Source organism: Lepus europaeus, chromosome 6, assembly GCF_033115175.1.
Source record: "Lepus europaeus isolate LE1 chromosome 6, mLepTim1.pri, whole genome shotgun sequence".
NCBI classification, from domain to species: domain Eukaryota; kingdom Metazoa; phylum Chordata; class Mammalia; order Lagomorpha; family Leporidae; genus Lepus; species Lepus europaeus.
Genome location: NC_084832.1, coordinates 121,338,891 through 121,352,632, shown reverse-complemented (window position 1 = coordinate 121,352,632; position 13,742 = coordinate 121,338,891). Strand labels below are relative to the sequence as shown.

Below are 13,742 nucleotides of genomic sequence, written 5' to 3'. Positions count from 1 at the left end.
TCTCACTGCAAAAAGGAAACAGTACAGTAGTTCAATTCTAATGTGTATCTTTTTACAGTTAAAACTAAGAGTGTGTACAGCCTTTGCACTTGGCTGTTCTGGTTTTGAAGGATGTGCTATGAGCTATGAGTTTGTTCTACAAATGTGTTATTTATTACATTTGCACCATGACTAAAATTTGAGGTGCTTTTCAGGAGCCATTAAGAAAAGTAATCTAAAAACATAATGAGGGGCTGGCGCTGTGGCACAGGGGGGCTAAGCCGCCACCTGCAGCACTGGTACCCCATTTGGACACCGGTTCGAGTCCCAGCTACACCTCTTCACATCAGCTCCATGCTAATGCCCTGGGGAAAGTGGCAGAAGATGGCTCAGGTCCTTGGGCCAATGCACCCACATGGGAGACCCAAAGGACACTCCGGAATCATAAGAAAGGTGATATAGATTAGATATACACATGTGTGTGTGTATGTTTCTTCTTGCTGTGTTACGTGTTTAGGAGCTCTGATGACAGGATGATACTTTGATCCTGGGCTCGTCAGGGAAGCTTCCCAGCACAACCAGAAGTGGCGTGGGGGCAGGGCAGAGCCCCCTGTGAATTACCGTGGTGGGATTGCCAGGTTGAGGGGCACAAGACCACGGGGACCAGTCCTTTTGGGACCAGGACAAATCATGGAGGCTTTCCCAGTCTCACCTTCCACCACTGTTTCAGGAACATCTGATTCTCTCCCTAATTGCTAAAACTGAGCCGTTGACATAAGCACATGGAGCACATCCTGTTAAGGGGCTTGACCAGGGAGCTCTAAAGCCTCTTCTAAAGCAGTCCAGGTGAGGTAGAGGGACACTGCAGACAGGCTGTGGAGTGGCTGATGTGCTAGGCTGTACAGCACACGTGGCAAAGGCTGTCGAGCCTGGCCGGAGCAGGGGTGCCTGGGTATGTTGGAGCACTGGTCAGAGCTGTATTGCGGGGCTTCAGGCTGAATCCATCTGTTGGCAGATGGGCGTTAGTCAAGAGTTTGGTGTTGGAGAAAATGTGGAAAGCCGTGTTGCGGACACATTTCTTTCAGCCGTCTGTATGCAGTATGTGGAAGAAGAAAAGAGCTGGCAGCAGGTGTGTGAACAAAGGGGCTACAAGCTCAGGTGAGCGAGGTGCGCTCTGGACTGCAGGGATCCAGCGGAGCTGTGGAACGCTGCCCCTGTCGTGGGTGGTTGGCAGAGCAGCCTGTGCTACTGAGACAGACAGCTTGCAGTAACGTTTAGTGCCCACACGGTAGCCATACCTACAAGACCAAGGAAGCTTCAGTTACATGAATTATTTTCCATACAGGTTTGTGTCAAAATCACAGGTGTTTCTTAAGCTGCCACCAGAGGGTAATAAGCAAGAGAGGCCATGGGAGAAATAACTGACCACTTAGCAGCTTTTTGGGCTTTCTTAAAAGGACCTTGAAACACCCCTCCCCTAATGGCACATGCTGTCGGCTAGTCTGACCCCAAAGGCTCCCAGACAAACCCAGAGCCACCCAAGCATGCAGGTCTGGAGGAAGGATCTTCAGTATTTGCACCTTGTCATCCTCACATGTGAAACTAACCACGTGGTGAGGAGTTTTCTTAAGGTCTGGCAGGCTCTCGAAGGATTTTTACATTTAGTAATTATTACTATTGTGTTTGAAAGGTAGTAAGATGGAGAGAGACAGATATACAGAGACTCTTTCATCTGCTGGTTCACTCCCCCAATGCCTGGGATAGGTGGGGCTGGGTCAGGCTGCAACCAGGAGCCAAGACCTCCATCCAGGTTCTCCACGTGAGTGACTAGGACCCAACTGCTTGAGCCATCGCCTGCTGCTTCTCAGGGTATGCGTCAGCAGGAAGCAGGAATTAGAGCAGCGCTGAGATGCAAACCCTGGCTCTCTGATATGGGATGCAGTGCCTTAACCACTATGCCAAACACCGGCCACGAGATAGAGCTTTTTCCATAGAGAATACAAGCTCACTGAGGTTGATCACTGTGTGTGTCTCAGGAATGTTCCTGGGAGACCTGAAGTATTTACAGGTGTATCCCCAGATAGTCTTAAATGCCAGCCAGTCTTGCTGAGTTCATATATATATATATATATATATATACACATATATATATGTGTGTGTGTGTGTATATATATATATTATATATTTTTAAAAATCTAAGTTTCCTTTCTAACAGATGTGAGCCATGACAAGTACAAAGCACTCAATCGTTTCTATGAAGCTGTTGGCTTTTCTCTGCTGATTTTGATGAATATCCCAGCTAAATTATGCCCTCAGGGACTTTCAGCCTCATTCTGTCTATTCCTTTGGAGTTTGGGAGGAGTTCCGGATGGATGTTAGTAAAGATTTACAGAATCCTTGGAGGAAGAGTTCTGCAGACTGTAAAACCACAGTCAAATTACCAGGATTTAAAAAATAGATTTTAATTATAAAGATGTGTGCCAGTGGAGTCATTAGTGGAAAGGATATGTGAGAGCAGAACTCGAGTGTGCAGGAGCATATGGAGTTTTGCAGACGTTGCTTAAATGTGCATTGAAACAACAAGAACGCATTGAGGTCTGCCACGCATGTCTGTTTCAGCCTTGCAATTCTGGAGCCGCACTTGTCGGCAGGACGGTCCCTGTGAAGACAACGGTGTCACACTCTAGATCGTGACTGCCTCCCCAGGAGCACGGTAGGAGTTGGCTAGACCTTAGCTCAGCGCCTGGCACATGGTAGACAATGACACGTGCTTGTGAAATTGCATCAGTGAACCCGGCATTGATGCTGGAAGTACGACTTCCTCCCCCCAAGGCCTGCGCTGGGGAGCTCTTCTCGGTGAGGTCACCTTGTAACAGGCTGCTTCCGTTAACCAAGACCTCTGACTTGCACAGTTGACCATCACGTTCCCTCTAGGTCACTTTCCCTCTCCCTACCTTCCCTCTACGTTGGGTGAAGCTGTAGGGAACTGGCACAGGAGTGCGGCTCAGCTGCCTTTTGATAATTCGCAGAGCAGGTCTGCAGGCAGATCGCCTGGACATCTTTTGAAAATGCGGGGTCCGATTTGGTAGGTCAGGATGGGGCCTGGGATTCTGCATTTCTAGGAAGTTTCCAGTTGGTGCTGCACCCTGAATCACACTTCGAGCAGCACGATCTAAGGGCTGGGTTTCTAAGCAGTGAGAATAAGCCGACGCGGTGTGGAGGAGGGGTGCTCTGGAGACTGCGTATGTGAACGTAGCCGTGTGCCCTCACTTCTCTGAATGCAGACTTTCCCATTAGAAAAGTGAGTATAATTAGGGCCGGCATTGCGGCTCAGCTGGTTAAGCTGCTGCCTGAGGGCCCTACATTTCCATATGGGTGCTGCCTTGCTTCCTGGCTGCACCACTTTTGATCCAGCTCTCTGCTGATGCGCCTGAGAAAGCAGCAGAAGATTCCTTGGGCCCTTGGACCCCTGCACGCATGTGGGAGACCTGGATGAAGCTCCTGGCTCCTGATTATGGCCTGGCCTAGCTATAGCCTTTGCAGCCCTTTGGGGAGTGAACCAGCAGATAGAAGATCTCTCTTTCTCTCCTCCTCCATCTCTCCATCTGTTGCTGTAACTCTACCTGTCAAATAAGTAAATAACTTTTTTTTAAAAAAAGGAAAGTAAGTGTAATAATAGGTCATTAAATATACTACATAGAATTTTTGTTTTAAGAATCAATAATAGTAGTAAAATTTATGAGAACGAACAGTACACAGTTGTTGCTAAGCCCGTGAATACTCAAGATGCGTGCACACAGCCCTGCCTGGCAGCTGGTGAGGATGCGGGTCCTTTAGGCTGTGTGCTCTCCACAGAACAAGGAGTTCCCTTCTTCATTCCACTTTGGTTTCCCAGTTCCAGTGTCTGCCTGTAACACAAGATCAGCATTTGTGGAATTGTATTAGAAGCAAAGTTGGTCACTGCCAAGTGTACATTTTCTTTCTTTTTGGATTTTGATTTCAGGATTCTGACCCAGTGTCTCCCCACAATAGTAACAGGAAAGAGAACTTTACCCATGAAAACAGCGAAGACCTCCAGGCTTTTAGCCCTCTTTAAACCAATCACAGAGCAAAAAAGTTGCAGGCAGCCCTGGTTTTAGGAACAATGTGATGATAAAATGGCTCACTTTTCTAAGTTCATAGACTCTGTATGAATTTTCCCTCTTGTAGAACACTAAAACTGCGTATTGGCAGGGTAGCCTGGCTTGTCCCTGGCAGGGGCTCAGCCTGCAGGGGTGAAGCTCAGGCCACAGGGCTCAGATCAGCTTCTGCATCGCTGTGACGACTCCGTGCCACCCTGAGGGAGCCCCCCAAAAAAGCAAGTAAACTTACAGACTATTAGATAAAACCCTCAACGGTGCCTAGCAATAGAAGGTTGAAGAATCAAGGACTGACCCTCAGCCTTACAGCGGTCTGTGTATTTCCAGTGAGAATTCAGGCAGGTGTGGCAGCACCTTGCTAGAAGCCAGTTTAATTCATTTGCACTGAAACACAGAGTGAGTCGCTGACCGTTGCACGGAGAAGGGCATTTTACGTTCTCATCAGATGATTCACACCAAGTGTGGTGAAAGAATGTTCTCTCCCTTCTCGCCTCCAGGTCCCAGGAGAAAAAGGAGGAAGCTATCACCTTGCTGAAGGACTCCATCAGATACGGGCCGGAGTTTGCAGATGCTTATTCAAGCTTGGCTTCGTTATTGGCTGAGCAGGTAAACCATCCCTACGGAATTCGGTACGGTGCTGTATTACGAGTGAGTGTAGCCATTAACGTTACGCGGATTGTTGTACGAAAGGTTTGATTTGTAGGCTCAGAGTGCACACCCGAACTGTACACCCATTTTCGTCCTGACGGAAATTGCAGCCTAGTTTTCTCTCCCTGTATTCTCTGTGCTGTGATTGGGTCCTTGCCCTCAGCGTGTGCACTGTCAGCCATGGATGCGTTCTCTGTGACTGAAGGACGGACTTGTCCAGACCAAGACACGGTGTTTGCTGTGTTCCTTACTATTTACTTGTCCCATTTGGGAGTTTGTAAGGGCAACAGCTCTCTGAACTCCGTGTGGATCCAGTTGCCAGTAGTCTTGTAGATCCTTCGTCTGGGTATCTGTTGGATCTCAGCGGCCTGTGGGAGAAGATTCCTTGTGGCATAACACGGAGGTGTGCCTGAATCCACTCCTCTGTCTGAGTGATTTGACACCGCGTTGCGGAGCCCAGGATGAGTTAGGTTGCATTGACAAATGCAGGCACCCTTGTGGCATGGGAGGTTCTGCTGTCTCCCGGCGCCGGTGGTCTTTGACCTTAAGCTCAGCATCCTCGCAGGCTGATTCAGTGCTGCGGGTCGGTTACACAGGGTGCAGGTCGGTTACACAGGGCGCAGGTCGGTTACACAGGGCGCAGGTCGGTTACACAAGGTGCATGTCGGTTACACAGTGTGCAGGTCGGTTACACAGGGTGCAGGTCAGTTACACAGGGTGCAGGTCGGTTGCACAAGGTGGAGGTCGGTTACACAGGGTGCAGGTCGGTTACACAGGGTGCATGTCGGTTACACAGGGTGCAGGTCGGTTACGCAGGGTGCATGTCGGTTACGTAGGGTGCATGTCGGTTACGTAGGGTGCAGTTTGCTTTCAAAACCACTGGGAGGCTTCACGAAGAAGCCAAGTGAGGACGTTCTGTGGCTGTGTAGAGGTAGACACTATCAGCCTAGTGCCCTTGTTCTGATAGTCTCTGTACAGTGTAGCGGAGCTGCACCTGCCTCTGCTGGGTGTCTGGAGGCGTCGTTTAGTGCAGGGTTGAAGCTGAGCTGATCGTGGCCGTGTTCTGGAATAGTCTGGCAGTCTGCAGAGGCGAAGCAGACACACTAGGGTCTTCTGAAGAAGACTCAGGCTCCTTCATCTTCCTGAGACCCTCCCTCACCCTGCCTCTGCTGCCCTGGGTGTCCCACAGTCGCTCAGCTGTGCCCAGCAGGGCCTTGGCACCGCCCACTCCAGCTGCCTGTAGCTTCCCTCTCATCTCTCCCCAGTGGTGCTGCATCCATGGTGATCCTCGGTAAACAGCAGCTGTCCGCGGCCCACCCATTGCCCGTCACCTTGTCCTGTGTGCTTTTCCCCGTAGCAGGCGCCACTGGGTGACATGGACGTGTTCGGTGGTGTCTTTGTCCCACCTCTAGAGTACTTGCGAGAATGGCTGTGTGTTTTATTGTTGCTTGTGTCTGTCACCTTGCAAGTGGTCAGTGAACTTTGGTGGAGGGAATACGTGACCCAATATCCAATATGAATGGCAGAACTTGGCGACTTGCAGATCCAGAGTTTATTCCCAGTTTTGCTCTTGTATTACAAGTGGAGGTGTGTGTGGACCATGCTCTTTTTTTTTTTTTTTAAGATTTATTTATTTTAAAGACAAAGTTAAAGAGAGAGGTAGCCGGCACACCGGGTTCTAGGCCCGGTTGGGGCGCCGGATTCTGTTCCAGTTGTGCCTCTTCCAGGCCAGCTCTCTGCTGTGGCCCGGGAGTGCAGTGGAGGATGGCCCAAGTGCTTGGGCCCTGCACCCCATGGGAGACCAGGAGAAGCACCTGGCTCCTGCCTTCGGATCAGCGTGGTGCGCCAGCCATTGGAGGGTGAACCAACGGCAAAGGAAGACCTTTCTCTCTGTCTCTCTCTCTCACTGTCTAACTCCGCTTGTCAAAAGAAAGAGAGAGAGAGAGAGAGCCAGAGAAGGGGAGAGAGAAGTCTTCCATTTGCTGGTTCACTCCCCAAATGACCACAACGGCCAGAGCTGAGCTGATCCAAAGCCAAGAGCCAAGAGCTTCTTCCAGGTCTCTTATGCAGGTACAGGGGCCCAAGCACTTGGGCCATCTTTTACTGCTTTCTCAGGCCATAGCAGAGAGCTAGATGGGAAGTGGAGCCGCTGGGACATGAACCAGTGCAATTTTGGGATGCCGGTGCTGCAGGCCAGGGCTTTAACCTGCTGCGCCACAGCACCTACCACAGCCGTGCTGTTTTGTAACTGAATCATGCCTCAGTATGATACTGTTGACTTAGGCTTAAGGATAGTATGAGAAAGAGCTGTGTGGACTGTGCCTTGTAACTGAAATCAGGAGTCCTCTTCCATCACTGTGGTGACATCCTTCGGTGGCCTTATGTGGACTCTATTAGAAGTTTCTTTCCCACTGCAGTATCGGGAAATGTTAAACTTTCTCTAAATTATAAATGTTGGTTTTATTGCTCAACCACTGCATAAACAATCTTGCAGTTGCTGCAGGGTCAGCTCCATCTCCAGCAGCCCTCTGCTTGCTCCTAACCAGCAGCCATCTGGTCTGCTGTGGCTGTGAGTGCTCATGTCACTGCTGGGCTAATCATTTTCCTTAATAGTTTTTCTCTTCAGTTTATGTGCTGTGTCTTTGAAAGCTGTCTCAATTTCTTTGGGGGATGATGAGGCATAAGTAAGTAGATTAAATGTGGCATTAATAGTTCAGTATCTTTTGTAATGAAAATTGCCCTTACCGTGAGTGATACTATCAGTTACCTGCCCCACTGCTAGCCCAGTATGTGGGCTTTGGGGGGTTCTTTATATTTATAAATGGAATTGGGGTAGGTATTGTGTTGTAGTGGTTAAGCTTCCACTTGGCATGCTCATATCTCATAGCGGAGTGTCAGTTTGAGTACCAGCTTTTTTGTATTTGATCCAGTTTCCTGCTGCTACTTCCTGGGACACAGCAGATGATGGCTCAAGTGCTGGGTCCCTTGAACTCAGCATTGTGGGAGCACTGGCTGTTGCAGGCATTCGCAGAGTGAACCAGCAGGTGGAAGATGTCTCAATCTCGCTCGCTCGCTCCGTGTTTCAAGTAGATGAAAAACAACATCTTTAAATGAAATTTCTGTTCAGTTATGTCTTCCTGTAGTGCCAGTGTGTTTTCTTGTTCTGCTCCTCATTCCGTCCCATGCAATTGATCTTCCTCTGCACCCTGCCCCCTCCAGTATCTTTGCACCTTCCCTTCTCCTGGGGAGTGATCTTTGCTTCGTAAATGGAAACCCACATCATCATGCAACCCAATCTCGTGCTAAAATTTAAGCCTTGTGTTAGCTTTAGCTTTCCAGCTTTTCTATGACCACGGATTGCTTTGGAATCCTTCTATACCTGTTCCCTCTGTCAGGTTCAGTGCGGTCCACTGTATAATGCAGGCATCCTCACCTTAGCTTTGGGTTTCCGTTACCTGTGATACGGTATTGACAGCATTCGTCAGTGACCTGAGAGAGCTGCCCCCAGACCTCCCTTTGCAGTAACCAATTGCTCTGGCTTGTGCACGGGATCCTCTGAGTCTCAGTTTCCAGATCTGAAAGTCAACAACTCTGTTTTGTGTATCTGATGGCTCGACTATCTTAAGACTATCAGAAACTGCTTTGTTCAGTATCAACCAAGTGCTAATGAACATTGTAATGAGTAATTTTAGGTTCCGCTGTAATTAGTGTTATCATTTCTATACAAAATTATTAATATGTTAATATGAAAAACAATTTGCCTTGGTAGGTATCACAGAGTTTAACCTGAGCTGACACTATTTTTCTAAATTGGTTAACTCTGAGTTCATAAAAAGTTACTGTTTTCTTTTTTTTTTTTTTTTTTTTGATAGGCAGAGTGGACAGTGAGAGAGAGACAGAGTGAAAGATCTTCCTTTTTACCGTTGGTTCACCCTCCAATGGCCGCCGTGGTAGGCGTGCTGCGGCCGGCACACCGCGCTGATCCGATGGCAGGAGCCAGGTGCTTCTCCTGGTCTCCCATGGGGTGCAGGGCCCAAGGACTTGGGCCATCCTCCACTGCACTCCCGGGCCACAGCAGAGAGCTGGCCTGGAAGAGGGGCAATCGGGACAGGATCAGTGCCCCGACCGGGACTAGAACCCGGTGTGCCGGCGCCGCAAGGCGGAGGATTAGCCTATTGAGCCACGGCGCCGGCCAAAAAGTTACTGTTTTCAAAATAATCCAGATTTTTAGTGGTCTTGAAATTTATTTTAGTCCATTTTGCAATGTCTTAGAGTTCACCCCTAATGTTAACAGATTTTATGACAGGTGGGAGTTAAAAGGTGGTAGCATCTATACTTTTTGCTCAGTTGTGGCTAAGTAATATGTCAGATGGCTTATTTAAGGTGGATTACTTGATCATTTTAGTTGTTGTGAACCAAAATGGCAAACTGATGAAAATTGCTTCCTTGCACATAGTTGAATTGTAAGTTTTAAGAGAAACGAGTTACGGCTATGAGCAGGCTCGTTTCTTGCGCACAAGGGTAACTAACATCTTTTGGCAGTCCTTCAGATATGAGCGTCACGTGCTCTGACAGCGAAGAAAGACGAGGAAAGATGGAAAGGTTCTTTCTTCTGCCCCTTTGGGCAGTTGGCTTTATCATGAAAGGAACAGAGGAGCTGCTGGGCACAACTCAGGATCGCTTCCCCTCTCGGACCTCCAGCGGCCTATCTTCATGCTTTGAATTCTTTGTTAATAAAATAATATTCGGATGCACGAGTCAGGCACAGAGTAAGCATTAGGGAGAAAAACATCTAGCTTAACATTCTTTGACAGCAAGTGAATTCATTTCTTGGTGGTACTGCTTTATTTATGAATTTCATTTTATCTATTTGAAAGGCTGAGGGGGAGAGAGGGAGAGAGAGAGAGAGCGAGCGAGCGAGCGAGCTCCCCAAATATCTGCAGCAGCCGAGCTGGGCCAGGCCAAAGCCAGGAGCTGGGATCTCAGTCTGATTCTTCTGTGTGGCTGGCAGGGAGCCAGTAGCTGAGGCATCACCGGCTGCCTCCTGTGTGTGTGCGCATTAGTAGGAAGCTGGAGTTGAGAGCAGAGCCAGGACTTGCACTCGCACACTCAGACGTGGGATGCAGGCGTCCCAAGCAGAGTCGCGACAGCTGTTTCACATCCCAGCATGCCTGGCCCCCAAGTACGTGAAAGCCACGTTTCTAAGCCTCAGTGCATCTGCAGCCCTCTGCTACAACCATTTCCCCGCTCTACAGATTGTCCCCAGTGCCACCCTCTGTCTCTCTGCACTGCCCAAGCCGCCTGGGACCATGGGCCAATCTAATGCTCGCAAACGCTTGCCTAACCTGAGCAGAAATCACACACTTTGCAGGCAGGTTTCCAGACCCTGAAAGAAGGGGTTCATCTCTTTCCATTGTGTCGGCCTGAGTTTCTGATGTTCTAGGTCTCCTTCATCCTTTTGTTCCTTTGCCATTCAATGGACGACGGCCCTTTGCAGCTGTTGCACTTGGCAGATTGAACAAAACCAGCTTACACGCCTTTCACTTAGGAAAACGAGTGCTGTGGACATCAGTTGCAGGGAGGAAGCTGAAGTGTGCTAGGGGTCTTCCAGAAGCTCATGGAAAGTGCATATCATGAAAACATTTTAGATCTATTTTTTTTTAATTTTTGCAGCAAAATAAACTTACTTCTTATTTCTATTTTTTCCCACGACCTTTCAGAAGTTCCCAATCTATAGTCAACTCCCTAGGTTAACCTCTGTGTTATCCAGGACTCTTTGGAGAAAGTTACTCAACCTTTGTTGAATTTGTCAAGTTGTACTGACGTCTGGGATGCCTTGAGACGTCTGCTGCAGGCCCTCCCCTGACGTGAGCCCATGGTTCTGTCACAGAGAGGAACCAGGTTGGTTGGAGCGCCTCGCTCCAATGTCAGCGTGCTCTCTCCTAATGCTTTCCCATCCTCAGTGTCCATCAGACCATCTGGTGGGAACTCCTGGTAGAGTTTTCCTGCAGCTGATATTGTGACGCTTAGCCTGTTGGAACTTGGAAGTGACAAGTGAATCTCTTTGGGCAGAGTAGAGGATTTGAGAGCGGGAACCCTCAAAAGTGGCTTTCTAAGTTGAAAAGATATTGTATAGGGGAGCGTATGAAGGCCACCATGCAACTCACATCTGAAACTGAGAGATAATGGGAAGCAAAGCCAGCTGTGTGAGCAGAGGGTTCTAACATGTAGGAAGAAAAAAATGCAATGGAAAGACATGGAGTGTTTTGGTGAGGCTTTGGATTGTGTTCTGGGATGAGTGGTTGAGAGCTTTGTTGCAGGAAGAAAATTGAGGAAATGGATGGAATTTTGTGGGAAAGTGTTCTGTTTGTACTTAGGAACTATCATGTGATAGTCGAAATGAAAAGAAAAATAGACATTTAGGGAAGCCCAGGGCACAGCACTGAAGAGTGACAAGACCAGTGGCCACTGATGACCGACCTCTGATGGCTGTAGAGAACCAGGGAGAAATGAGATTGTAAGACGGAAACATTTGTACCCAGTGCAGCAAGTTATTCCAATATATAATGGAAAGTGTGAAAAGTCAAGGGAAATAAAATAGACATTTTAGCCATAACATAATAATCCAGAAAAAAATAGTGTCGGTTTTTAGATAATGCAGGTCTTTTAAATATATGTATTTTGTTTTCATACTTATATTTACATATACTTTGTGTCCTGTCCTTTTCATTTGCCATTGAATTATGCATGAGATTCTGTGTTTTTTCATGGTCCTGAGTGGTCTTCATAGATACCATTTTAGTAGGTGCTCACTAGTTTACCAGAATGATAATATTGCATCCCAAAACTTGATCATTGAATTCTTTTAAAAAAAAAAAAAGATGATTTATTTATTTGAGAGGCATAGTAACGGAGATCCCGGCATCATAGGAGGTAGCTTTACCTGCAATTCCACAGCACTGGCCCTTTGCAGAGTTTTGATTTAATGATATATTCCCTCAAGGAGGATTCCTGTGTCGAAGACTCTGGACATATTTATGACTCTTGAGACATGCTGTTACATTGCTCCCCAGAAGAGTGATGCCCATGCACTCTGCCACCAGAGGTGTGCATCCTTTATGACTTGACTGCTGGTAGCATATTTAAGAGAAAATGGCAAACGGTCACAGGTGTGACGGTGACAGAGACCAGAACTAGAAAGGTAGATTGAGACCTTGCAACAAACAGAACATTCAGCGAGCGGACAGAACTTCCCTGAGGGGAAAATGGAGAATACTATAGGTAAAAAACTTAAAGAATCTTTAAGCTTCTCATTGTACAGATAAAAATGCAAGGTGCACAAAATTAAGTGGCCACCAGTGTCATACGGGTAACTGATGGCAGAGCCAAGGCGAAACGTTGTTCTCTGGGGAGTGGGCGTTTGTTCCGTCAGGTAAAACCAAATGCCTGCGTTCCATTCCCAGCGCCAGCTCCCGCCTCCTGCTAACGCAGACCCTGGAAGGCAGTGGGGTGACTCAAGTGCCTGGGTCCCCGCCACCCAGGTGGGAGGCCTGGAACGAGTTCCCAGATCCCAGCTTCAGCACCTGCCCAGCCCTGGCTGTCCTGGGCATTGGGAGAATGAACCGGAAGACAGGAGCTCTGTCTGTCTGTCTCTCCAGTGATGTTCAGGATAAGAATTACATGACAGCGACAGCTGGGCTCCGGACGACTGTGACGCTGTGGTGTCAGGGTGAGGCTGCAGCAGTGGGGTGGCTGCAGCAGGGGTGACAAGGACAGGAGGAGCTGTCACGGATGTCTGCAGCGGAGAGGCAACGTTCTTCTGCGCCCGCTGTGGCAGAGACGTCAGGAGAAGTGAGGCAGGAAGCAGCCTGGATGTGTCACCTCAGGGCAGTCTCTGGCTGTCCCTTCTTCCTTCGCCGCCGGCCTGCAGGTCTGGCCGGGCTCCAGCTCAGCAGACAGGACTGTAAGTGTTTATAAGCCCACAGCCGTTCGTAACCAGACTGCTCTTGCCATAGATTATACGGCTTTGCCTTCCGCTAGCGACAAAGGAAATAAAATGAACCTTGTTTATGACTCTGACCCACTGTAAATTATTACAAGCCCTGGGTTTGCAGCCTGCAGAAAAACTCAGTTAATTAATAGGACAACACTTAATAAAATATTTTCTCGTCATGTATGTTAGGAAATGACTTCACCTGCTGTAAGAGTGATAAGGAAATGGAAAGAATAAAATCTAAGCTGAGGCAATAGATCAGATAGAAGGTCCGGGCTCAGTGCCTCTTGTACAAGTGCTGCTTTGGGGTGGGCTCAGCCGTGGACGCCGCTGCACGTGTGACTTAGTCGTCTTGGAGCTGCACCCTGATGTGAGAATGTGGTGCCTGAATTTGTTCAGCACCTGTTCTTCGAGCACCCTCATGCCCCCAAGCGCTGGAGGTTGTTGCGGTAGCGAGGTAGTGGCCTGTGCTTGGAGCTCATAGATTTAGGAGGAGAGGGCTACGCCCGGCCCAGGGCTGCAGCCCCTGCCCAGCATCCAGCACAGGGGTGACAGACGTCCAAAGGGAACGCCCCGTGAGAAAGGATTGGCCTTGCAATGGCCCGGGGCTTTCATCAGTGCAGGCGGTTGGCCAAGGAGAACACTCAGGCCCATACCTGAATAGGTTAAAATGGGAGCAGAAGCTTTCCGGCCTGGGGAATGGACAGTGTGAGGGCTGTGGGGACGGGAGGAGTGGGGGCCTTCCTCCGACAGGAGGTCTTAGGCTGTTTATCTTTTTAGATGCACTGATGAATATTTTTTAAATTGCTCAACTTCCTTTCTCTTGTGGTAAGCACTGACAACATGCCCACCTTAGCAGAAGCTCTGTGGGATCCTGAGTGATCTGTAGAGATTAGATGAGTTCTAAAACCAAGATGCTGGCGAACCGCTGTGCTACGCTGTGTCAGGCTTGCCGCAGCCCGAGCTCTCACTGTTGGCTGTCG

At 48.7% G+C, this 13,742-nt stretch overlaps 1 protein-coding gene across 4 annotated transcripts in view; it reads left to right on the top strand.

Moving 5' to 3' along the window:
- The window catches only part of TMTC1 (transmembrane O-mannosyltransferase targeting cadherins 1), a 243,968-nt gene that overhangs the window by 206,435 nt on the left and 23,791 nt on the right, over positions 1–13,742 (top strand). For all 4 annotated transcript variants that reach the window (XM_062195022.1, XM_062195020.1, XM_062195023.1 and 1 more), the window contains one exon: positions 4,616–4,724. In XM_062195022.1, the coding sequence (XP_062051006.1) occupies positions 4,616–4,724 (109 nt within the window). The remainder of the gene's footprint in view (positions 1–4,615; positions 4,725–13,742) is intronic.